The 27852-nt window shown below is 40.0% G+C and overlaps 1 protein-coding gene across 2 annotated transcripts in view; it reads right to left on the bottom strand.

Annotated features, from left to right (window-relative positions):
* Positions 1 to 6608: 6608 nt before the first annotated feature.
* Positions 6609 to 27852, bottom strand: part of txnrd2.2 (thioredoxin reductase 2, tandem duplicate 2) — an 83506-nt gene continuing 62262 nt past the window's right edge. For both annotated transcript variants that reach the window (XM_060843913.1, XM_060843914.1), the window contains exons 12-16: positions 20402 to 20538; positions 19718 to 19813; positions 14481 to 14573; positions 9431 to 9600; positions 6609 to 7661 (exon numbers count right to left, since the gene is read on the bottom strand). In XM_060843913.1, coding sequence (XP_060699896.1) covers positions 7538 to 7661; positions 9431 to 9600; positions 14481 to 14573; positions 19718 to 19813; positions 20402 to 20538 — 620 coding nt within the window. In that variant the 3' untranslated portion in view covers positions 6609 to 7537. The remainder of the gene's footprint in view (positions 7662 to 9430; positions 9601 to 14480; positions 14574 to 19717; positions 19814 to 20401; positions 20539 to 27852) is intronic.

Genomic DNA, 27852 nt, shown 5'->3' with positions numbered 1-27852 from the left:
AACTCTTAATACAAATGTGATAGCCATGTTGCAACTGAAACAAAGTAATATTTAAATTGACAGCATTTCTTAAAGTAAGACATATCATTTAAACAAGGCTGATCAGTTTCTGAACTTCTTTAAAAATCTCTATAGTATCAGTTGACTTTCGATCTGCACTAATTCTGACAGACAATTGACCTTTATTAGATCAAGTGCCATTGAGATAAAGGGCGTGTTATTGTAAAGTATGAGACAACAAGAACTCCACACGTGTACAAAGTAAGCAACGTGGGAGGAATGAATGTTTATGTTGTTTTCCACAGTTAAAGCAGGACACTGTGAAAAGTGGCATATCAAAGGCACTAATGAAAGGCTTGGAGCTTTCTGCTTTAGGACTCTTGGCATTCTGGTCATGGGAATGGGAAGGATAGTAAACGAACTGAGAAGATGTGAGGAGTGACACAATGAACAGCTATAGACAATCTGTGGGAGGTCAGAATAATGTACCATTAGCTCAGTCTGGAAGGAAGTGTTGACGAGCTTGCCACGGTTCAGCTTTGTTGATACGCACCAATTTGCTTCTGAAGAATTAGCCATGTTTTCATCGTTCTAATGTCATTACAATATTAAGCTGGCAACTCCCTTGCTACTTAAAAGGGCTGTCAATTTGTTCTTGGTTATGCTTCTATGATGAAAGTCTGAGGGGAGTTACATATATACACATAAATGCCTACTATGTAGAACAAAAACCGAAGTGTTCTGAGGATTTGTGTAAAAGTGAACTAATCAAACTGTCAAAAAGCTGCAATTCTGCTCAAGGTCAAAATTGCAGCAGTCCAAATATATAGCCACAAATAAACTCATTTAAGCACTCATCAGCTAATTTACAGAATGGTAAATAGGTGCAAAAAGAGAAATGGTGGGTTAAAACTTTCCACAACTTTGAATGGGTAATGGACCCTCGATTCACAATTGAGTGACAATGGGATATTTCAGTCTCTTTGTGAAATGAATGCATCAATTGCTTATCCATCGTTTGCTCGAAAGTTTTTATTAATTTCCATTGGACGTGTACAAGATTTAAACATAACCTCAGCCACAACGTTATGCCCAGGATAATGGGTTGCTCATAATGGGTCATGAATGTTCTGCAGAGTCCATCATTCAGCAATACTCATTTTTTGGTATTACCCATGGTTATCCCTCAAGGGGCTGGACCTGCTCACAATCTGATGCAGTGAGAGGGTACAGGAAATGAGGGTCAAAAAGAGAAAATTAACAAATTAATTTAAAAAGGGGTAGTAAAAGAGCAACCAAATTAAGAAATACAGACGAATGAGCACAGTCAGTGGAGGGAAATGTTGCTGAGAGATGATGAAGTAAAGCTTTGTCTGCAGCAACAGCTAGTAGTCAGATGAAAATAAATGTTTCATGTCACAATTTTAAGGGGAACAGTGTGGTCCTCTCTGGTACCATGGCCAATATCTTCATGGTAAAGGATAGAGATTTTGTGAGCAGCATAAACATTTCAAAACATTGGTCTATTTCCGTGCTATAAATTCTGTGCATTTGCAGGCTATTGCTTACTGTCTTAGTTTTTAATTCATGGCATGAGGGTTCAGAGGGCAGTTAAGAATCACCCACATTGCTGTGGATCTGAAGTCACATGCAAGTCAGACCAGGTAAAGATGGCAATTTCCTTCCCTAAATGGGATCAGTGAAGCAGATATTTTTGAGCAGGACACCACAGGTTTAACAGCATCTCTGGAACTGGAACAAAGCAAGTGTGAACTCCAGGAGAAGAAAATGAGACCGGGGAAAGATCACCAAATTAACTACCAAAGTACTTCAGACATCTCCCATTTTAATTACTGTTATAAAATGTTACAATATAATATAGGTGGAGACTATTCAGCCCATCGCACCAGTGTTGTAACTTAAAAACCTAACAAGTAAAATCCAACTTATTTCTTCATTGTTGATTCACTGAGTTTAGACACCAGATTGGTATCTAATCGAAGGTGTAAGATAGTTGGGGCACTTCAGAGTGGATACAAAGAAACTATTTCCTTTCGTAGGTATATTCAAAACAAAATCTTAATCAAAAACAAAACGTATTTTTGAGGAACACAGAACTAACAATACAGCACGGAGGCTGTAGTTGGGCCAAAGTTTGAATTGTAATCTCGGGAGATCATGAAACTCATCAACTCTCGTTGAACATGTTTCTATTGATCTTGGCGAAGGCCACAGACATAACATCACATAATAATGGAGTGTGCCTTCATACATCAAAGAGAAACTACCCTGGCAGACCTGCCTGTCCCAACCAACTGTCTAAGGACATTGATGGAAGTTACTAAATTAGTATTGACCAACCCTGTCCTTGTTCCTAACAGAGGCAACACAGGAAACAACCGGGCAGAAAAGGGAAACATCAATAATTCGCGTAAAACCTTTAAAATACCCTTTTCTGAGAGGAATATAACTTAATTAATGTTAGCATTTTCCCTCAGAATAAACAAGGAAAATTGTGATCACGTAATCCAAATAAAGTCAAAGACAAAGAGGATGAACATTTATACTTGCATAACTGATCTATTTACACAGCTCTATTTGGATTTATTCAGCAGTCAAGTTGTATTTCACATGTGGCTTATTAAGTCCAACTCTCCTACACTGGCTTTTTGACAAGAACACTGAAAATTCTTCACAAGGGCTTCATTGTCTAATAATATAAATGTGTTAACACTGTAATTTACAGTCCTCCTTCTCTCTTCCTGTGAGAACCAAGTACAAGACGTAATTTAGTTTGTAAAAAGACCTTGAGCTGTGTCAGACACAGGTGGTGAATCCAATTTTTGTTTTGCTTCTTTCAACCTCAGAAATATTAAGACTGAAGCTCTCAACTAAGATTGAAACTGCGTTATAGGTTATAACAATAATAGTAGAATAAACCATAGAAATAGGATGTAAGAAACTATGGCAATGAGATGTAGAGATGAAAATGAAATGAATTATTCTTTTCAAAGAGTGTGGAAGGATAAATGGATCTTTTAATGATATTTGCTATCATTGTCAGATAATGCAAGTCTTATCCTGGGAGTTGAGTAGAACCTAGCTTGACAATTTAATGTAATATAGGAAGAAATGCTGATTTGTGACTAAATGTCTACACCATGTTTCAGTGGTTCACTGTTGTCCAAAAGGCAGGAAGTTCTGACCAGTATTGATAGCTGGTACAGATTGATTAATATGTCTTTTAGTAGAAGCTAACCCTCCTGAAGTTACTTGCTGTGTTCACCTACATTATGACAACGATGTTAGTTTTAATGAACTGCGAATGTTTGTAGGGTGTTATGTAAATCTAAGTTCTCCTTCAAGCACCTTCCACATTAGGCTGCAGTGGGTGGCACGGTGGCTAGCACTGCTGCCTCACAGCGCCAGAGACCCGGGTTCAATTCCCGACTCAGGCGACTGACTGTGTGGAGTTTGCACGTTCTCCCTGTGGGTTTCCTCCGGGTGCTCCGGTTTCCTCCCACATTCCAAAAATGTACGATTTAGCTGAATTGGCCATGCTAAATTGCCCGTAGTGTTAGGTAAGGGGTATATGTAGGGGTATGAGTGGGTTGCGCTTCGGCGGGTCGGTGTGGACTTGTTGGGCCCGAAGGGCCTGTTTCCACACTGTAAGTAATCTAAAGTAATCTAATAATTGGCGCTGTATGTGGCTGGATTCAATTACAATATGAAGTAATTATCAAATTAAATGAATCTTACAGACGTACACAAGAATTCATTATCACTCACAGCTTGATGGTTGTTCTGAATCATAGAACCAAGTAATTCAAAATTACCCTGTTAAAGGAAAGGTGTTATTAAACAGGAATGGATGCAGAAAAGATTTACAAGAATGTTATAGGACTAGAGGATTTGAGATAGGAAAAGACTGGATAAGCTAGGACTGTTTTCACTGGAGCTTAGGAGGCTAAGGGGTAACTTTATAAAATCATGAGGGGCATATATAGGGTAAATATGTAGGCTTTTCTCCCCCCCCCAGGGTAGGGGAGCCCAAAACTAAAGGACATAGTTTTAAGGTGAGAGGGGAAGGATTTAAAAGGGACCCAAAGGTCTTTTTCACACAGAGGGTGGTGTGTGTGTGGTGTGTGTATAGAAAGAACTGCCAAAGGCAGTAGTAGAGCCACAACATTTAAAAGACTTTTGGACAGGTATATGAAAAGGAAATGTTTCCAGAATATGGGCCAAATGCAGGTAAATGGGGCTAGTTCAGCTTAGGAGACCTGGTCGGCATGCATGAGGTGGATCGAAGGGTCTGTTTCTGTGCTGTCTGACTCGAAAAACAACACAAAAAAATGGTTTATAAAACATGGCACCAATGCAAAGTCTTCACTGAGGCTCCCTAACAATGAACCCTTTAATATCCCATCACTACGCACAGCCTACGTATTGTTCTGTGGGGTCTCTTTAAGAATGTTGAGAATACATTCATCTGAAAGGGATCAATCCGTGTGCACAGCCTGGAATGCATGTTTCCCCAACTGTTGTACTGGACAGCACTTACTAATGGGAAATAATATTTTAAATCTGACACCAGCAACAATTGTAATCTGAATGATTAGAGGTCCACATTTGTAAATAGTAATTTTCAGTACCAGAGGTTGGTTGTTAGTTAAGATGACTTACATTGTTAGAAACTCAGTTATACGTGAAATGGACCTGTTTTGGGTGATGGTGTGTTTAGTGTGTAAATACCAATTCTTCCCAGCCTTCATGGATTCCAAAATCAAGTCTCCCTGAGATACTGGCCTAGTAAAACATGTGAAGGACCAGGGAACACATGTTCATTTTGTGACTTTCACCTTTAGCTGTACATGGACACCAGACATTACTGTCCAATTTACTCCCCAATAACGGTGAATGCAATTAGTGTAACTACTATTCCTACCGCAAAATCCAATCTATGCTCATAAATTGAAGATTTTCTTAAAAGAACCTAGACTGACTTTGATTTTTGCAGAAAAGTTTAACATACGCAAAACAATGAGAAAGTGAAAAATGAAATAAAACTTTCATTCCCAGTCAGTGCTCTTCACCATCAAGAATTGGCTTTCAACTTAGATCAGAAAAAGCTGTCATAAGATAGCTGTTTAGTGTTGATAAGGAACTGGACATGAGATTGCTTACAACAGTGGTAAATCTAGAGATAACAAGTAACAATGGAGAAATGCTAATAGTATTTTATTTATAACTTAATTCATGGATCCAGCAATAGCCAGAAACATGTGGCACATTGTGCTGGTCATCAGATCTTCTGATCAAAGGAGATTAAAGTTCACTCGAAAGCTATTCCACTTGTATGAAGGTCACAACGTTTTTGTTCTTTTTATTCCCTCATAGGACTTGGACACCACTGGTTGACCAGCATTTATTGCCATTCCTACTTGCCCTTGAGAAGGTAGTGGTGAACCACTACTGACATGCTGTAGGTAGACCAACTCTGCCCGTAGGGATAGAATTCCAGGATTTTGATCCATTGACAATGTGGGAAAGGCAATATATTTCCAAGTCAGGACCGACAGTGGCTTAGAGGAGAACTTGTAGGTTGGTGGTGTTCCCATCCGTCTGTTACTCTCGACCTTTTAGATGAAAATGGTTGGGTGATTGGAAGGTGCTGCCTTAGGATCTTTGTACCTTGTAGATGGTGAATAGGCTTTGAAGAGTCAGGAGATTAGTTAATCACTGCAGTGTTCTTAGCATCTGACCTGTTTCTGAAACTGCTATGTTTGTATAGTGAGTCCAATTGAGTCTCTGGTCAATGGCAACCCCAGAGTGTTGATAGTGGGGAATTCAGTAATACAAATGAATGGGCAGTGGTTAAATCGGTTCTTATTGGCGATGGTCATTGTTTGGCATTCGTGTGGAATGAGTGTTACTTACCATTTTTCAGCCAAGCCTGGATATTGACCAGATCTTGTCGTTTTTAAACATGGACTACTTCAGTATCAGGGGCATCATGAATGGTGGTGAACATTGCACAATCATCACTAAACATCTCCACTTCTAATCTTACGATGGTCATTGATGAAGCAGCTGAACATGGTTAGGTCTTAGACATTACCTTGAAGAATAACTGCAGAAATGTCCTGGAGCCGAGACGATTGATTCCAACAACCACGACCATCTTCCTATATGCGAGTGATGATTCAAACTTATTTCATAAATGCCCACTGAGCCATAATTAAAATCAGTCAGGGGAGATGATGGTACAGTGTATTGTCACTGAACTAACAATCCAGAGGCCCAGACTAATGCTCTAAAGACAGAGGTTCAAATTTCACCACAGCAGCTGGTGGCATTTGAATTCTTAGTTCAATGGCAACTTAGTTCATGGGCAATTACTGACTGGCAACAAATACCAGCCTTGCCAGAGACACCCACATCCCATCAGAATATTAGAAAGAAGCTTTGAAAAAGGTTGAAAAGCATTTCAGATGGACGTTGTCGACCAGGACTTGGTCTCAGAGAGGTTCAGTGGAATATGATACAATACGGATTTACTTCTTCAACCACTTACCATTGCAAATAACAAATAACAGACAAAACTGTAATATCACTTCATATTTTAATGCCTAGTAGCATCAGACCAGTCTATCCCATAATTTGGGTTTAAAAACAAGTCATCATTAACTGGCACATATGCAGCCTGGCTACAGTTCTTGTTCATATCATATTTACATTTAAATGTACAAAATGCATACTAGTCAGGTCAGTTAACAGCAAAAGTCAAACCACTTTTACTATCATCGTCAGTCATCCCTGAACAGCACACCATCAACTCTGGTTTATGAACTGGAACACTTTTTGAAAACATTATCACCTGCAGTATAGAATTGAAGGTACATTCTCTTAAAATTGGCAACCATTAGGACCAAGGCCCCACCAGAATCCTGGATTTTGCCAAACTTTGAGTTGGGAGCTGATGGCAGTTTGGGCCAATCAGGTTTGAATGTATTTAAAGCTGCTTGGAGCAGGGGAATGGATAGATGCACAAGCAGCAAAACAGATAAGTTTAGCACCACTCAGCACCTAACCAAACTATCAGGTAAGTTTATTTTACTAGAACAAAAATGCATGACAATTCCAGAAATGTTCAGCTGGCTTTGAGAGGGTGGACCTGCAGATGCTTTCGGTAAAGCAGTCTCAAAAACTTCTACAACTTTAGCTAAAACAAATACAATTGGCATTCCACATCTTTGCAATACTGACTTACACAAATCTTAACATTCTGGATAATTATGAGATAATATTACTTACACCCACTTTTAATAATCAAACATTCCCCTCTGCTGGCTGATTTAGGAATTGTATTCTACTTTCATAATTAGACTCACTCAATAGATCCCCAAAACAGTATAAAAAATTAACAGGATATAATTTTGATGGCATTATTTAACATGTACTTTTCTCAAGACTGTATTTTACTTAAGTGCTGTAGAGTTTTGTGGTGTGCTGGTTGGTTCAGGGATGACATTTAACCTCAGCAGGCTGTGACTGTTGGGTCCAGACCTGAGCGTTTGGTGATGTTTAGTTTATTCACATCCTCTGCACAGGTTGGATGGATTCCTATGGTAGATGACAGCTGAGTGTATGTAGCATTGCATCTAGAAAAAAAATGCATGATTAAATTGTAATGAAATAGATATTTGGTAAAAGGCAAATGAACAAAGAGGTAGAAGCTTACAAAGTGATAAAACTTACAGCAAATAAACAGATTATTCTGTTCTATAATTAATATATAGATGAACATGTGAGTTAGGGGCATGAGCAAGCCAAGTGACTTCTCCAGCTTGCTCCACCATTCAACAAGATCATGGCTGATCTAATTGCAACCTTAATTCCACATTTTCACCTACTCAGAATGCTCCATTCAAGTTTCCTTCCACTTCTCATCGTATCAATATGTCTAATTTCTTGGTCCCTCATGTACGTAATGACTATCTTCATCTTTCCTTTAACTGTGAATTCTAGCAGCAAAGAACCTTTCCTACCTCACTCATTTTTCTTCTAGATTTATTACATTGGTATGAAAACATCTTCTCTTCATTCATCATTGGACTCCAAACATGTATATGTGGACAAATATATCTTTACATAAGGTTGTGATGTATGCCAAGAGTGACAAGGAGTGAATCTTTAATAACTAGACTTCCAGACAGCTCTGGAGGTGGGTAGGATGGCTGGGACAAACCAACATTTAAAATTATTGCCAAAATTTTGATCTAGTTTAAATAAAAGCACACTAAGTCTGGCACAAAAGAATTGTGTTCTTTATCCCTGCCAACAAGACTATAATTCTTCTTAAGAAACAGCAACTACTCATTATAGGGAGCATTACAAACATATAATTTACCAATGACTCACGAAAAGGTAGACAAATGTGGTCTCTCAGGATATATTAATTTTCTCTAAGTACATAAGGTGGTGCTAGAATGATACTGGCTGAAGTTCTTGCATCACAGTTCTTCTTTGAAAAAAACGTAAGTTTTTTTCTGTCTCTCTTGCTCCTTATGTACAAGATTCTGTGTAGATTTAAGGTCAAATCTAGACATTGGGAATCAACTGGTTTGAATGCTCAGGTATTATTTAACATGTGCTGCACTCCAAACATTTACATGTTGTTATGCAACTTCACCCAGATTCCTGCATTTCCGTAGTTTGCATTTTCCAAGTTTTCTTTGTTTTTTTGCATCAACAAATTAAATTCAAGCACTTTGAGCTCACTTCCAAATCACGTAATGGCTGTACCCACAGTTCTTTGACAATATTTTCTTCACATCCTTGACATCTCCGGGTCACCTCACTGCATTCCTTCATGCTATTTCTATTCCACTATTTAGAGGTATCTCTCATAGCCATTACCAATCTCCCTGCCATTGCTCACATTGCCATCCTCCTCCTACAGTTTAAAAAAAATCTGCAAAATTCCTTTCCTTCACATTCTTCCCTTTTCTGCTCTTGATTACTGTCCACCAATTTTTTCACCTTTGGTAACGTCTTCTGTTTATATAAAGCACCACAAAAATGCAATATGTTGCATAAAGTATAATTTGGTAAATCTTAGCAAGAGGTTGTCTTATGAGGTTATAATGGAGGTTTGCATAGTCCTAAATACAATTGATGAGCACTGAAACTGAACGCAGTTGACTCCAAAGCAATACAAGTACAGCAGCATTGTATTTTAGAATCACAAAGAAATAAAAGTGTGCACACTAGACCGACATAATTCAAATATGTCCTACTAGTTATGGAAGTACAAGGAGAGCACTACTGAGTAGTAAAAGATCATGTTGTAACAAAACATATAATTTATGAAATATATTCTATTAAAGCTAGCTTTGTTATAAATAGAAATTAATTCCTTTCATCTTACTTTATTCCCAGGGCAAATCCTTGAATGACCTCTCCAGCATTTGGTCCAATGAAATGAAGTCCTAGAATACGCTGGTCACCTTCACGTAAGCAAACCATCTTAATATAGCATTGGGTAGCATCCCGTTCAGCTATTGTAAATTCCAGTGGCTTGTAATACGCATGGTAAACCTAACCAAAGAGAGGTCAAAATAATAGGATGATATAGTAAAACAACACATGCCCTACATTTGCTTTTGTTATATTATGTATGCATATATGTAATTGTTCTTGCATTCATGTGTATATAGCTAGATGTACATTACAAATATATAATTTCAGTCTAGTTTGTACAGTATAAATGTTGTTTTTCCTTTTCACTGGTATTTGTTGCAAATTGTCCTGATTAGTGTAAGACAAAAAGTTTTCATCAAGCATCTTTTTTCATCAATACCCAAGTTCTAAGTAACTAAATATATAATTATAAAATGGGTGCATATGTATGTATGCAAATAGTCATAGTGATACCTTGCAATGTCATGCATGCTGTATTGATGATTAAAGACAAAATGTCACATTCAGAATTAGAGAGAAGGGGTTAAATGGCTTAGGAAGTACAGAAACAATACAGTGGCCATTTTATGTTACATATTTTTATAATTCCATTACAGATTCTTACATTCACAAGTAATAAGAACTATCCGTGTGAAACTGTCATCCTCTTGCTGGTGATGCTGCTGCAGGGCCTTGACTAATAGAAGGGTATAATTACAGTGTTACAAGCTTGCATCAGCATTTACCATAATAAATGTTGATGCAAAAATTATAATGGAAAAATTGACATTAAGTTCCTTATACTTAATATTTCAACAATATTTTCTACGAATGTGTCATGGAAATGCAAACAAAGTGTATACATACACACATGTAATTTAGTAGCCATTTTAATACCATATTCTGTCCTTATTTTTGTATTTCCATTACAAATCCCTGTCCACATGTATAATGGCAATTGTTGTGTACACTTGTTACAGCAGATTAGCATTAGAAATTGAATTTCATAGCCTGATTCCCTGTTCTGTGAAAATGATCAATGATTGGTGGTGTATCTGGCATCAAGGAGTGGGACAACCAATAATTTAGCAAGACTGTGGCAGGTTACTTGAGATTGGATTTAAGAGAGGGATGGCTCAGTGTTAATGGCGGTCAGCAGTGAGAATGGGGGTAAACTCTAGAATAGACAGCATTTGTTAAGGAATCCCATATGTAGCAAAAAAGGGCTTGCGATTTTCCAAGGCATCAGTATAGACTGATGTTTTATGATTTCTTTGTTCCCTTTTATCCGTCTGCCATTCTCTCAACTGAAAAAACAAACATACTAATTACTATCAACAAAACACAGGCTGAAACTATAGCTCTCAAATTTGAACTGGTTTCCTTTTTAAAATTGAGAAATATTTAAAGGAGGAAATACTGTGTGTGTCTGCAGGAGTGTTTGTGTCTGACAGCTGTTAGAAATTGGATTGTTGGTAATTTCTATTTGCCAACATAACAGATGATCGCATGAGATAATTGGAGGCAGTTTTGTTTTAAAATTCAACACATTTATTTTTGAAAATTTAACTGAATTTAAGTGAGGGAAGCACCTGGTTTGTCTGAATTAACGCATTTTTTGAAGCTTGAAGGACTGAAAAGTTGCAAAAGGCATACGTATACTCAGTGTCCCATTCTTTTTCCTGATATTGACAACAATTATTGGAAAAACACATCATTTATTTAAAAAATAACAGAGTAGAAAGTAAACCCTAAAATTGCAAAAATTTGTTCTCCATCCTGAAAAGCTTTTGAGTGGAGTTTGCAGGAATATTCCAGCAATACAACTCAGTGATTTAATGTATATCGGAAAATAGGGACCACAGCATATGCTGCTGATACATCAACTGCAGCTCACAAAATGCACAGGTCTGTATTCAGTTATCATGCCTAAACCAGAGGCTATTAGGAGGAAGCAGCCTTTGGACAAAACTTCCAAAAAAATTCGTAAGTGCAACCCCCCACGCCCCTGTTGGGGCTATTGCTTTTTGCAGGGTATGCTAAATATAAGCCCTATCATCTCAGCATAAGGAGGGAGGAAGTGTTGGGTATTCTCAGAGGCATTAAGGTGGAAAGTTCTTTCTGGAGAGGGTGGTGGGTGCCTGGAAGGTGTTGCCAGTGGAGGTGGTCAAGTTGGGCACAATAGCATCATTTGAGGTGTATCTAGACAGATAGATGAATGGGCAGGGAGCAGAGGGATAAAGACCATTGGAAAATGGACGACAGGTTTAGATAGTGGATCTGGATTGGCGCAGACTTGAAGGGTTGAAGGGCCTGTTCCTGTGCTGTAATTTTCCTTGTTCTTTCTGGTGGATATATTTCAACATGTGTACAGGGCTGTTCTCTCCACTGTCCAAGCCAGTATTTATCCTTCAACCAGACATCACTGAAATACATTTTCTGGCCATTATTGTTTGTGGGACCTTGCTATATATAAATTGACTGCTGCATCTCATACAATAGTAGCCGTAATTTCTAAGTACTTCACTGACTATGAACCGTTTTAAGACACAATGGGGACACAAAAGGCACTCAAACCAACATTAGACTTCAGGCCAGATGAAATTCTCCCCTTTCATGAAAGTAGGCCTTCTTAGGTATAGTGCATATGGAAAGTCTCACCTCTTTGTTGGCACAGGTCCAAAACACTAAATTGTCTACAATTCCTCAGTAGCTCACAGTCTCACACAACAAAGCCACAAAAATGTCTGGCACATGAAATGGAAATATGGTATTGGCACCATGCAGCTGTTTCTCTCAGGGTGAGATTTTGCCCTACACTTAATCAGTTGCAAACCTCATTTACAAGTACTTAGTGTTTCCACATTGTACAAAAGTAAAAGCATCCTATTTCCCAGAGCTAATCCTCCTACTTAGTGGGAAAAGTCCCAAATGGAGTACAAAAGCAAGTAGGTTCTGGTAAACCTTGCTGAATTATTGGTTACGCCTCGCTTGAAGTCTTACATTCAATTCTGTACCAAACTTTAGGAAGGAATTTTTGAGAAATTGGCATTGTTCTTTCCACAACAGGGATGGATAAGGGAAGGCTCAGTACAGGCATTTCAGAACTGAGAGATTTTTATACATGCTGTAATTATTTCCACTGGTAGGTGAGTCGATGACCAGAGAACATAAAGAGCAAACGTAGTAGGTGAAAAGGAAGACATTTTAAAAATATTTAATTCAGCAAGTGGTTTACTCCTTAAAAGAGGCTGTTTCATTCTCATCTTTCAAAAAAAATGACTTACAATTGAAAAGAGAAATGATTTGTAGGCTATGGGAAAGACCTGATTGGTTAACTCTTTCAAAGCACAGGCAAGATTGACTGAATGGCTTTCTTCCATATGACATGATTCAAGAACTATTCAGCAAAATATATTCATTTTATTAATCACCAGAAGACAAACTAAGGCTCTCAATTTGGCGTTTGTAGAACTTCTAATTTAGTGGATTCCCACAGAGAAAAAAAAAGCATTTTAAATTTTTGTCCTTCAGAATCCTGGCCCAGGAGCTTCAAGAACACTGATGTAGAAGCATTAGATATTTTCTGGACCTTCCCTTAAACTGTGAATCCTTCCATGCATACCTTCAAATGTGGAACACAGAAGACTACTCCGCTACAGAGGGAACATACCCAAATTCCATCTTGTTCTCTCCCAAAATTCATCTAAGTTCAGTTCTAGAGGAGTCCACCAGATGGCAATCATGACTTAATAGTCATGATTTGGAGATGCCAGTGTTGGACTGGGGTGTACAAAGTTAAAAATCACACAAAACCAGGTTATAGTCCAACAGGTTTAATTGGAAGCACACTAGCTTTCGGAGCTATCACCTGATGAAGGAGCGTCGCTCCGAAAGCTAGTGTGCTTCCAATTAAACCTGTTGGACTATAACCTGGTGTTGTGTGATTTATGACTTAATAGAATATCTAGCTCCATAACCCAATTGTGCAGGGACCAGTATCCAGAGTGATGTAATCTAAATTACAGATTAGTGCGTGATTCTGAACCTATATTTTGCTTGATTTGTTTTTTTTTTCTTTATTCATTCACAGGATGAGGGCATTGCTGACTAGGCCAGCATTTAGTGCCCATCCGAAATTGCCCAGAGGGTAGTCAAGAGTCAACCACATTTGCTGTGGGTCTTGAGTCAAGTGTAGGCCAGATGGCAGATGTAAGAATGGCAGTTTCCTTCCCTGAAGGGCATTAGTGATCCAGATGGGTTTTTCCAACAATTGACAATGGATTAATGGTCCTCACTAGATTCTTAATTCCATATAGTTATTGAATTCAAATTCCATCATCTACCATGGCGAGGTTCTAACCTATGTCCTGAGAACGTTATATGGTTCTCAGGGTTAACAGTCCAACAATAATCCCAGTACGCCATTACCTCCATATTGTTGAACAACTCACTGAACTACAGAGAGACAACTACAATCTTTACAAAATATAGCTCAATCAAAGTGATTCTGCAATTGTTAGCATGTAGTCTGCACCAGGTAATTGGGAATTATTTACTATGAGAAAAGAACTTAAAATCTACAATTGTCTAGAATGCACAATACCAAAACTGTCAATTCAGCCCTGCTCTTTCATACTAGATTTAAGGTGCATTTTTAACTAACTACATTAGCAAAGCTTTCCATTTATCTCCTACCTGAGTGTTCAGCTAGCTTTTCCTTAAAAGTATCAATTAATACGACAACAGTGTTATGAAGACACTCCTGAAAATTTCTCTTTGACTTAGTTTCCATCCTTGAAAGTCATACATGCAAATCAGAAAGCTTTTGTATCACATATAGGTAAAAGTTCTAAGTTCTCACTAATTTACAAATCTCAAGCTCCATTTATGACGTGGTCTTGTCCCTCTGGCAGGAAACGTCTGTCTAAATCTTCCCACACATGAAACGTATACAAGGCAATCAAATGATTAAGAGAATCTTACAATACAGAAAAATAGACCTTTACTCTTCCTACCTCTATATTGTCTTCACCATATTGTTGTACTGCCTCTTCCTCAGACAGACCTACGCAGCCATACTCCAATGGCGTGAAAACTGTTGTGGCAACCTAAGTATACAAATCAAGCATTTCAACTGGACAGAAATATTAAGCTATTAGATAAAAGTTATCACAGTATCCGCTGGTTCAGTGGGGGAGCATTTTACCTCCAAGTTGCAAGGTTCCGGGCTTAGGCCACTTTAGGACTTGAGCACAACACTCTAGTGCAATCTGAAAAAGTGTTGTATTCTCAGAGGTGTTGTTTTTGAGCATGGGGGAGTGAGCCAACTGGGATTCAACTGAAGGGAAGTTTAAGAAATAAAAAGAAACAAGAGAGCAGAGGTGCAGAGTTGAGTAACAAAGGGCAGAAATAACAGCAGAAGAGTGCAGCAGAAATTAGAATTAAAGATATAATGGTAAAAGGTCAAAGCTTAAGGCTCTTTATTTAAATGCACATCGCACATAAGATAAATGAGTTGATGACACAAAGAAATAAATAATGTTACAGAGATGTATTTGCAGGGTGACCGAATCAAGGAGCTCAGTATTCAAGGGTATTTGAAGAATATTGACAGGAAAAATCAGATGGGCAAGGACAACACGCAAGACGAATTTGTAATGTGCATCATGTATAGTTTCTTAAGGCAATACGCTGCAGAATTTGTCGAGGAGCAAGCTATTTTAGATCAGAGATTTGTAATGAAGTTGGATTAATAACAAACCTTGTAGTTAAGGGACCTCTCGGGAGCTAGCAATCAGAACATGTGATAAATTCAAATTTAGCTCAAGAACAAACATTTCAGATCTCAACTGGTGTCCTCAGGTTAACTAAGGGCAATTACAGAGATAATGAAGGAAGAGTTGTCTTAAGCAGGCTGGAAGAAGGTCAATGGATGAGTAGCAGATGTTTAGGCAAATATCTCAAAACACTCAGCAACAATGTATTCCGGTCAAAAAGATGGACTTGCTGAGAAGGAAAGGCCACAACTGATTAATGCCAGCAGTCAAGAAGAGTATCGAATCATAAAAAGCAGCAAAAACTAGTGATAGGTTAGATAGAGTCACATAGCATGGAAACAGACCCTTTAGTCCAACCAGTCCCTGCTGAACTTATTCTCAAACTAACCTAATCCTACCTGTCTGCTCCTGGCCCATATCCCTCCAAATCGTTACTATTCATCTTCTTATCCAAATGTCTTTTAATTGTTTTAAATTGTATTTACATCTACCACTTCATCAGAAAGCTCATTCCACACCATTGTCTGTATAAAAAACTTGTCCCTTGTCTTTTTAAAATCTCTCTCACCTTAAAAATGTGCCCCCTAGTCTTAAAATCCACCATCCTAGGGAAAAGACAATTACTATCTATACCCCTCATGATTTTATAAACTTCTATAAAGGTCACAACTTAGAGCATGGATCAGTACTTGGGGACTATAATGTTGTGGCCATAACAGAGATGTAGGTTTCACAGGGGCAGGAATGGTTGCTAGATGTTCCAGGGTTTAGAACATTTAAAAAGAACAGGGAAGGTAGAAAAAGAGACGAGGGTGTAGCATTGCTAATCAGAGGGTGTAGCATTGCTAATCAGAGAGTGCATCATAGCTACAGAAACGAAGGTTGTTGAGGAAGGTTTGTCTACTGAGTTAGTTTGGGTGGAAGTTAGGAACAGCAAGGGAACAGCCACCACACTGGGGGTTTTCTACAGACCCCCTAATAGCAGTAGAGAGATTGAAGTAGAGAGGCTGGCAGATTTTGGAAAAATGTAGATGTAGTAGGGTTGTTGTTATGGGTGACTTCAACTTTCCCAATATTGACTGGAACCTCCTTAGTGCAGATGGTTTGAATGGAGCAGTTTTTGTCAGGTGTTCAGGAGGGTTTCCTCACTCAGAATGTGGACACGCTGACGATGGGGGAGGCCATTTTGGATTTGGTGCTTGGCAATGAGCCAGGACAGGTGTCAGATCTTGCAGTGGGAGAACACTTAGGTAATAGTGACCACAACTGCCTCACATTTACCATAGCCATAGAGGGGGAAAGGAGCAGTTACCAAGGGAAGATATTTAATTGGGGAAAAGGAAACTCTGATGCTATCAGACAGGAGTTGGGAAATACAGACTGGCTCAACTGTTCCATAGGAAGGGCACAGCAGATATGTGGAGACTGTACCCGGTGCAGTTATTGCGAGTGATGCACGAATTTGTCCCTCTGAGACAGATAGGAGAGGTAAGATTAAAGAGTCTTGGACAAAGAGAACAGAGGAGCTTCTCGTCAAAAGGAAGAAGGCAGCTTATGTAAGGTGGAGAAAACAAGGAGCTAGCAGATCCTTGCACAGCTTTAAAGGATTACAGGCTTGCTAGAAAGGAGCTCAGAAATGGACGAGGAGAGCCAGGAGGAGGCACGGCAAAGCCTTGGCAAGAAGGATTAATGAGAACCCAAAAGCATATTACTGATATGTGGGGAATAAGAGAATGATTAGGGAGAAGATAGGGCCGATCAGAGACAGCTTAGGGACAGCTTGTGTGTGGAGTGAGAGCAGATAGGGAAGGCATAAATGAGTTTTTTGCTTCGGTTTTCACTAAGGAAAGGGACCTTGTTGTGAATGAGAATTTTGAGGAGCTGGGATACGGCTTGAACAGATCAAGGTTAATGAAGTTGATGTACTAGAAATTTTGGCAAATGTTAAGATTGTTAAGTCCCCAGGGTCAGGCCAGATTTATCCCAGGCTGTTTCAAGAAGCGAGAAGGGTGGTTGCTAAGTTGTTGGCGAAGACCTTTGCTTCCTCACTCTCCATGGGAGTAGTATCGGAGGATTGGATGGAAGCAAATGTTGTTCCTCTTTTCAAGAAAGGTAATAGGGAAATCCCTGGCAATTACAGACCAGTCAATCTTACGCCTGTGGTCAGCAAGGTTTTGGAAAGAATTCTGAGGGATAGGATTTATGACTATTTGGAAAAGCATAGCATGATTAAAGGCAGTCAGCATGGCTTTGTGAGAGTCAGATCATGCCTCACAGATCTTATTGAGTTCTTTGAGGAGGTGACAAGACAGGTTGATGAAGGTTGAGCAGTGGATGTGGTGTATATGGACTTCAGCAAGGCATTTAATAAAGTTCCCCATGGTAGGCACATTCATAAAATCAGGAGGTATGGGGTACAGTGAGATTTGGCTATCTGGATTCAGATTTGGTTGGCTGACAGAAGGCAGAGAGTTGTTGTAGATGGAAAGCATTCTGCCTGGAGGTCAGTGTTGACTTTGTTCTTGGACCTCTGCTCTTTATAGTTTTTATAAGTGACTTGGTTTAGGGGTGGGTTAGTAAATTTGCAGATGACACAAAGGTTGGAGGTGCTGTTGATAGTCTCGAGGGCTTTTGCACATTGGAGTTCTTCCTGGATAAATATGAAGTTATGTATTTTGGAAGGTCGAACCTAATTGCTGAATATAGGATTAAAGACAGGATTCTTGGCAGTGTGGAGGAACAGAGGGATCTTGGTGTTCAAGTACATAGATCTCTCAAAGTTGCCACCCAAGTTGATAGGGTTGTTAAGAAAGTATGTGGTGTTTTGGCTTTCATTAACAGGGGGATCAAGTTTAAGAGCTGTGAGGGTTTGCTACAGCTCTACAAGTCCCTGGTGAGAGCACATTTGGAATATTGTGTCCAGTTCTGGTCGCCCTACCACAGGAAAGATACAGAGGCGTTGGAGAAGGTTTACCAGGATGCTGCCTGGACTGGAGGGCTTGTCTTATGAAGAGAGGTTGACTAAGCTCAGACGTTTCTCTCTGGAGGAGGAGGAGGAAGAATGGTGACCTGATCGAGGTACACAAGATAATACAGGAACGGATAGAATCAATAACCAGAGAACTTTCCCCAGGGCAGGATTGACTGGCACGAGGGGTCATAGTTTTAAGATATCAGGAGAAAGGTATGGAGGAGATGTCAGAGGTAGGTTCTTTACGCAGAGTTGTGAATGCATGGAATGCGTTGCCAGTGGCGGCGGTGGAAGCAGAGTCATTAGGGACATTTAAGCGACTGCTGGACATGCACATAGACAGCAGTGAATTGAGGAGTGCATAGATTAGATTATTTTATTTTACATTAGGATTAATCCTTGGCACAACATCATGGGCCGATGGGCCTGTTCTGTGCTGTACTTTTCTATGTTCTATATTCACTTCTCAACCTCCACCTCTCCAGTGAAAAACGATCCAGCCTTTCTTTATAATTTAAACTTTTCATACTGGAAGCATCCTGGTAAATCTTTTCTGAACCCTCTCCAGTTTAATAATATCCTTCCTATAACTGGGCAACCAGAACTGGACACAGTATTCCAGAAGAGGCCTCACCAATGTACTGTACAACCTCAATATGACTTCCCAACTCCTCTTCTCAAAGGATAGAGCAATGAAGGCAAGCATGCCAAGTTCCTTTTTCACCACCCTGTCTATATGTGACGCAAACTTCAAAGAATTATGTACCTGCACCTCTAGGTCCCTCTGTCCTATACTACTTATTAAAAAAAAGCAGAATTAGGCCATTTGGCTGTCAGGTTCACTCTGTTGTTCGATCATGGCTGATAGGTTTCTCAACCCCATTCGCCTGCCTTCTCCCCGTAACCTTTGATCCCGTTACTAATCATGTTACCAATTATGTTGTTATACATTAAGTTTACATCATCATCACCCAAAATCACTGCAACTTTTTGCTCAGGTGGATGTAGAAGACCTATTGGCATTATTTTGAGGAGGAGCATGGGGAACTCACCTTAAGTAGCCTGGCCAATGGTCGTCGTTTTACTTAGGGCTGCTTGTGTGCAATAGTTCTTTTTATATAAAGTAGGGGTGACTGCACTTCAAAAATGCTCATGGATTATAAATTACTTTGGGGTCCAAAGATGTTAAAGAATTTTTATCTTCCTTTCCAATGAAAAGTGGGCCAGCTGGCGGAGACCCTGATAATGGGTAATTGCATAGTTGAACCAGGAAGTGAGGAGCAACTCTTTATCGAGCACATATTTCATCTGCCAAAAAGACAGCGGATCCAACTACAGAGACTTTCTGCCATTCCATTAACTAACAAAGCTATGTTTAATTGTACTTCATGTAAATATGCTATTACACATGCACACACAGTTAAAACATTTCTTCAATACATTGACTGAGAGACAACCTCTTTTAAATCACTTGCTAAAGCATTTATCCATAAGATTTACTCACATTGTCATAGTTCATCAATTCAGTAGAGTTACCAAAAAGACGATGTGCCAGTAACTTGCCGGCTTTGATAGCTGTTGGCGTGAGCTCTGGTCGACCCTATTAAACAAAATAAGTTAAATGATCTCAATCCCTCTTGAATAGTAGGATTATTTACTTGTGTTCCATTTTGTTGCTGACTGTTATGACATTCCATATCACAGGAAAGAGTGCATCAGGTTGCACTGTCCAAAACATTAGTTGGTTTGCTTTGCCTTGTATGTTTATCCTGACTGTATATATTTAACCCATCAAGGACAGTTTGGTCAAAGTTGACTACATCTCCCTCAGACAACCAGTGTCCTCCTATGCTTTAATTTTCACATTTGGCAATGTATCTTCAGCTTTTTGCCTGGGATGTTTGAGGTAGACTGCATTATCCAGAAGACACGCTTTCTAGATTACAAGTAACACACTGTCAATTACCAAATAATTTATGCATTGGGTTTGAAGGTGCTGAAATGTGAATACTTATCAGCCTCAGCTGTGAATAAGCAAGTACTGCAGCACTGAACATCAAAACCAATAAAATGAGAGTGCATCAAAAGTACACAGATCCTGCAACCAATTTATCCTTTCCTTTCAATACATTTCATAACAACTATAACAAATGAAGCCATTGATTGTAACAGCTGGATCGTGTCTTACCTCTGCAAGATCTCCAATTGCATAGATGTGGGAAACAGAAGTTTCTTCATTGGCACCGACAATGATCTTCCCAGTTTCTGGATTAATTTGGACCCCAGCTTTGTCTAAACACAGGTCTCCTGTTTCAGGTGCTCGACCTGGAAGCAATTGAAATCGTAAGTACATAATCAGCACCTTTTCAGATGCTGTGTAGTTATTTACAATACATAAAATGCACAAAAATGTTGAGCACCTGAAACTTGCAGCCAAGCACATGTCTATCATAATCAGGTGTTATACATTCATAAGACCATAAGAAATGGTAATGACGTCTCGAGTCTCTGCCATTCAATAGGGTCATGTCTGATCCAACATTCCTTATATCCACTTTTCGCAGTCTATCTATCTTCGTCTTAAATATACACAAGGACTCTGCCCCCACAGCTCTCTGTGGCAAGGTGCTCAAAAGACACTCAATCCTCTGAGGGAAGAAATTCTTCATCTCATTTGATGAAGGGTTTATGCCCAAAACGTCGATTCTCCTGCTCCTCAGATGCTGCCTGACTTGCTGGGCTTTTTCAGCCCTCAACTCTGATCTCCAGCATCTGCAGTCCTCACTTTCTCCTCATCTCAGTCTTAAATTGGCATTGCTTTATTCTGAGACTACGCCCTCTGGTCCTAGACTCTTCCATGAGGGGAAACATCCTCTCAGCAGTGACCCTATTAAGCACCTTAACAATTCTATGTTTAAATGAGATCACTCTCATCCTGCTGACCTTCGGTGGAGTACCAATCTGTTTAGCCTTTACTTATAAGACAATCCCTCCAAATTGGGGATCAACCTTCTCTGAACTGTGTCCAATGAAATAGTATCTTTTCTTAAATAAAGGGACCAAAACCATCTTAAAAACTGAGAAAGAGGCAGTAACTGACCTGATACTTACAGGCACTTAATCTTTGGTTCAACATTGATTAAATTGTAATCAGCTGAATGTGCAAATTTAGAAGAAGTTTTTATTTTTCTGTATATAAGAGATGTATAAGACACATGCAGTTCATAAAAAAAACTCCAACTTCTTATCTCACCCTTATTCTGCAATATAACAGATTACTATTGCCATGCAACTCACCGCTCAGTTTGACTCATGTCATTGTCAGATAGACAGGTGAAATGTGTTTTAAAAAAGTTTCAAAGTAGTGCATCTGCATGAAATCAACTCTCAACAATGTGATGTACCAGATTTGACAGTTACAGAGGGATATTGTTGGTTGCCATCTTGCTTCAACAACAAATGGATAGTGATCTGAGACAGTCACTAGGCAGGGCAAACATTAATGCAGCAATGACACCAGATATGGCACTTATATAATCATCTTCGTGACTGTCACTGGACAGTTGGTGAGAGACATCTCATCAGAGATGGATCTTTGCAACTGACTGCATTTGCCACTATGCTACTTGAATATGAAATTTGTCCAAGAACTTCAGACTGTTCATGTTTCAATGGGCAACTGTTGCATAAATAGAATACAGACAAATGTGGGTTTTAAAGCATTATCCCACCATACCAACTAAATCCACTACTTATACTTTCATATGAAGGCTGGGAGTTGACCCCAAAACAGCAGTAATAATAATTTGCATTAATATACCTTTATTGTAGCAAAACATCCCAAGGCACGCCACAGGAAAGTTAATGGTCAAAACTGAGCCAATGATGAGTTATTAGAATAGACAATCAAAGGCTGGACAAGGAGGTAGGTTTTAAAGTAAAGCTTCCTCTAGTGGTCCCCAACATCATAGATCCCAATCTTCAATCAATTCAATTTGTTTCATATGATATCAAGAAGCAGTAGAGATACTGGATAAGGCTATTGACCCTGACAACATTCTGGCAATAGTAGTGAAGACTTGTGCTCGAGAACTTGCTGCTCCCAGAGCCAAACTGTTTCAGTACAGTTAGAACACTTTGGCATATAAAAACAGTTTGGAAAATTGCTAATGTATTTCCTGTACATAAAAAGCAGGACGAATACTACCCAGCCCATTACTGCCCCATCAGTCTACTCTCGATCATTAGTAAAGTGATGGAAGGTGTCATCAATAGTACTATCAAGCAGCACCTGCTCAGCAATAACCTGCTCAGTAATGACCAGTCTGATTCTGCCAGGGCCACTCACTCCTGATCTCATTACAGCCTTGGTTCAAACATGGACAAAACAGCTGAATTCCAGAGGGCAGGTGAGAGTGACAGCACTTGACATCAAGGCTGCATTTGACTGAGTGTGGCATCCATGAGCCCCAGTAAAATTGAATTCAATGGGCTGGATGGGGTCATAATGGCACATAGGAAGATGGTTGCAGTTGTTGGAGGTCAGTCAATTCAGCTCCAAGACATTTCTGCAGGAGTTCCTCAGGGTAATGTCCTAGGCCCAACCATATTGAGCTCCTGCTCCTCAGATGCTGCCTGACCTGCTGTGCCTTTCCAGCACCACTCTGATCTAAACTCTACTTCATCAATGACCTTGCTTCCAAATTAAGGTGAGAAGTACAGATGTTTACAGATGATTGTGCAACGTTCAACATCATTTGTGACTCCTCAGATACTGCAGCAGTCCATGTTCAAATGTAACAAGATCCGGTTAATATCCAGGCTGGGGCTGACAAGTAACAAGTAATATTCGTGCCACACAAATGCTAGGCTATGACCATAACAAATAAGGGACAATCTAGCCACTGCACCTTGACATTCAGTGGTGTTACCATTACTGAATCCTCCACTATCAACATCAGTGGTGTTAACATTGACCAAAAACACAACTGAACTCACCACATAAACACAGCGGCTTCAAGAGCAGGTCAGATGCTGCGGCAAGTAACTCATCTCCTGACTTTCCAAACGCTGTCCACCAACTGCATGGCACAAGTCAGGAGTGTGGCAGAATACTCCTTTCTTGCTTACATGGGAGTACTGCTTGCATGTATCACAACCACTTGATAAAGGAGCAGTGCTCTGAAAACTCGTGCTTCCAAACAAACCTGTTGGACTATAACCTAGTGTTGCATGATTTTTAACTTTGTATACCCCAGTCCAACACCAGTACCTCCAAATCATGCTTGTCTGGGTGCAGTTCCAACAACACTGAAGAAGCCTGACACCATCTAGGATAAGGAAAAAGCAAGGACTGCAGATGATGGAAACCAGAGTCTAGATTAGAGTAGTGCTGGAAAAGCACAGCAGATCAGGCAGCAACTGAGGAGCAGGAAAATCGATGTTTCGGGCAAAAGCCCGTCATGAGGATCTAGGATAAAGCAGCCCACTTGATTAGCACTACATCCACAAGTATCCAATCCCTACATTACCAATGCTCAGTAGTAGTGTGCATTAACTACAAGATGCACTGCAGAAATTCACCAAAGATCCTCAGACGGCACCTTCCAAATCCACGACCATACCTGGGAACACCACCACCTTCAAGTTCTCCTCAAGCCACTTGCCATTCTGACTTGCAAATATATCACTGTTCCTGGATCAAAATCCTGGAATTCTCTCCCTAATGGCATTGTAGGTCAACCCACAGCATCTGGACTGCAGTAGTTCAATGTGGCAGCTCACCACCACTTTCTCAAGGGCAACCAGGGACATGCAATAAATGATGGCCAACCAGCAATGCCCACATCCCACAGTGAATTAAACAAAAGTCTTATAAGGAGAGGGAGGTAGACAGGTTGTATGGTTTAGGGAGGGTTTTCCACAGTTTTGGACACACAAAGATAAAAGAATGATTGCCAACAGTGGGGTGAAGGAAATTGGAAATGCACAAGAGGCCAGAATAGCACTTGTCAGGTCACTTGCTCCAGGGGTCATCTTTTATTCTGATTTGATTTATTATTTTCATATCTACCGAATTACAATGAAAAGTATTGTTTTGCCTACAAACCAGAGAAATTAAACCTTATGTAAGTATACAAGTCCAAAGATGCTCAGGTCAGGTGAATTGATCATGGTAAATTATCCATAGTGTTAGTTGCATTAATCAGAGGGGCATGAGTCTGTGTGGGTCATTTTTTGGAGGGTTGGTGTGGACTTGTTGGGCCAAAGTTCAATGCAATTAAAATGTGAGGTGATACACTTTGAGAAGAATAACAGGATGGCAGAGTACTTGGTCAATGGAAAGATTCTTGGTAGTGTGGATGTGCAGAGGGATCTTGGAGTCCATGTACATAGATCCCTGAAAGTTGCCACCCAGATGGATAGTGCTGTTAGGAAGGCATACGGTGTGTTAGGTTTCATTGGAAGAGAGATTGAGTTCCGGAACTGCAATATCATGCTGCAACTATACAAAATGCAGATGTGGCCACACTTGGAATATTGTGTACAGTTCTGGTCGCCCCATTACAGGAAGGATATGGAAGCATTGGAAAAGGTGCAGAGGAGATTTACCAGGATGTTGCTTGGTCTGGAGGGAAAGTCTTATGAGGAAAGACTGAGAGACTTGGGTCTGTTCTCATCGGAAAGGTGGCGGCTAAGGAAGGGATTTGATAGAGACATACATGATCAGAGAATTAGATACGGTAGACAGTGAAAGACTTTTTCCTAGGATGGTGACGTGAGCTTGTACGAGAGGGCACAAATTGAGGGGTGATAGATTTAAGACAGATGTCAGAGGCAAGTTCTTTATGCAGAGAGTCGTAAGGGCGTGGAATGCCCTACCTGCTAAGGTAGTCAACTCAGCCACATTGGGAAGATTTAAATAATCCTTAGATAAGCACATGGATGATTTTGGGATAGTGTAGGGGGATGAGCTGAGAAAAAAGTTCGAGGGCCGAAGGGCCTGTTCTGCACTTTATTTTTCAATGTTCTATGTTCAAAGGGCCTATTTCCACACTGTAGAGAATCTTATCTCATCTATAGTAGGGTAACAAAACAGAATGCAGAACAGAGTCTTCTAGCGACAGAGAAGATGCAGAGAAAGATCAATTCTAATATGTGAGAGGTCTATTCATAAGTCAGATAACAGCATGGAAGAAGCTGTTCTTAAAACTGTTGGTATGTGTTCAAACTTGTATATCTTCTGCTGAAAATGTGTTATGGAAAAGCGCAACAGGTCAGGCAGCATCCAAGGAGCAGGAGAATCGATGTTTCGGGCATGAGTCCTTCTTCAGGCTCATGCCCGAAATATCGATTCTCCTGCTCCTTGGATGATGTCTGTCCTGCTGTGCTTTTCCAGCAACACATTTCCAGCTCTGATCTCCAGCATCTGCAGTCCTTACTTTCTTCTTGTATATCTTCTGCCCAATGGAGGAAGGTGGAAGAGAGTATAACTGGGGTTGGAAGAGGTCTTTGATTATGCTGGCTGCCTTCCCAAGGCATTTGGAAGTGTCGACAGAGAAAATGGAAGGAAGACTGGTTTTTGTGATGGACTGGGCCTTGTTATTTCTTACAGTCTTGGGCAGAGCAGTTGCCATACCAAGCTGTGAATAATCTGGATAGGATGCTTTCTGTGGTGCATCTATAAAAATTGGCAACAGTCATCACAGACATGCCGAATTTCTTTATTGGGAGGCAATACTGTGAATATTCGGGAGGCAATGGCCCAGTGGTATCATCACTGGATTATCTCTGTTAAATCCAGAGACCCAGAAATGTTTTGGGGACCTGGGTTCAAATCTTGCCCTGGCAGATAGTGGAATATAAATTCAATTAAACAAAAATCTGGAATTAAGAGTCCAATGATGACCATGAATTCACTGTCGATTGTCAGGAAAAACCATGGTCACTAATGCCCTTTAGGGAAGGAAACTGCCATCCTTACCAGGTCCGGCTTTCATGTGACTCCATATCCACAGCAATGTTATTGAACCTTAATGGTCATCTGAGCAATTAGGGATGGGCAATGAACATTGGCCTAACCAGCAATGCCCTCATCCCATGAATGAACAAAAAAATCTTGGCAGTTCAACCCTGAAACTAATAAAGGCAAGGCTGATTATTTTCCCACCTTTTCCAAGATTCTAGCAAAAATGACAGCTGTCACTAGGAACCAATTAAAAAGGCATGGATTCTAAATTATTTCCCTCCTCCTGGCCATTATTGCTCACATATTATCTCTGCATTTGCTAATGCTGCACTGAAATCATCCACCTGGAAGTGCACAAGAATAGTCAGGAATATGCATGGTACCTCTGGCAGAGTTGACATTGGTTTACTTGCATCCTACTGCTCTTGCTCACCTATGTCAGCTCCCAGGCCAACAATGCCTCATTTTTGAAATTCTTAACCACGCTTTTAAATTCCTAAAATATGTCACATTACCCACCTCTGTAACATCCTCCCAGGTCTACAAACTCTCCAAGATCACTTTGCTCCTCAGGCATCAAGAATCTCCTATATTAATGACTCTAGCTGCATTGGCCTTCAGCTCTGCAATTGCCGTCCGAAACCTCTATCTTTTCCATTGAGTCACTTCCTCAAGTCTACTTTTGAAATCTTTGGCCACTATCCAGTCACTATCAAAATCTTTGATTGTCATTTCTGTGAAGTGCCTTGGCCCATTTGACCACATCAAAGGCATTAAATAAATGAAAGCTATTGTTCTGCGATGTTTCAGATCCAAAGGTCTGCCCAACACACAAAGCATAAAAACGAGTTGGACCAAAGGGTCTGTTTCCATGCTGTACATCCCTATGACTCTGACTCCATAACTAATTTTGTCATGTGCAAATTTAGCTAGCATGCCTTTGCACTCCAAAAGTAATTTGACACTCATTTTGAAATGTTGAGGACCCCATTCATCACATCCATCCAACCAGAAAAGATGTACATGCTGACCATAATCTTAAAGGGACTGGATGAAGTGGGCCATGGTGTTAAATCTGGAAGAATCATGCAGGAAACCCAGTGAGGCCTTTCTCAATGTTTGGAACAACTTGTTGCATTTCAACCTTGTGTTCCAGACATTGTGATAAAATTCTTGTCAGTAAGTAACGCAATGCCTATTAAGGGGGATTGTTGTTTGATATTTTCTAATCAACATGTTCAGAGATTGTTATGATACAACTCTGCAGTAGGTGGGGACTTGACTCAGACCTCAGGACACTGCCACTGTACCACAATTAGATCATTAGATCATTACTTGTTGTCAGCCTTATTAACTAGAAATCTCACCTCATTAATATACAGCTCCCTGTCCAACCAAATGCTGAGAGGAAAGTAGATGCAATATACCAGACATGGAAGTCTAAGCAGGCAACTTTGACTTGTCACTCGGTAACCGAGGGGGTGGGGGTGAGAGAGAGAGAGAGAGAGACAGAGAGAGAGAGACAGAGAGAGAGAGAAGTTACGTGAAGGAACCTCCAGTACGGGAAGCCGAAAACACAGATGCCAATTACACTAGAAAGAAACTGAATATGTGCAAGAGACTAGAATTGATAAGTATAGGAATCTCAAAGGAGTGGAGGGCTAAAGGAG

This window comes from Hemiscyllium ocellatum, chromosome 24, assembly GCF_020745735.1.
Source record: "Hemiscyllium ocellatum isolate sHemOce1 chromosome 24, sHemOce1.pat.X.cur, whole genome shotgun sequence".
Lineage (NCBI taxonomy): Eukaryota > Metazoa > Chordata > Chondrichthyes > Orectolobiformes > Hemiscylliidae > Hemiscyllium > Hemiscyllium ocellatum.
The sequence above is the reverse complement of the archived record's forward strand: the minus strand, read 5'-3'. Positions and strand labels throughout refer to the sequence as shown.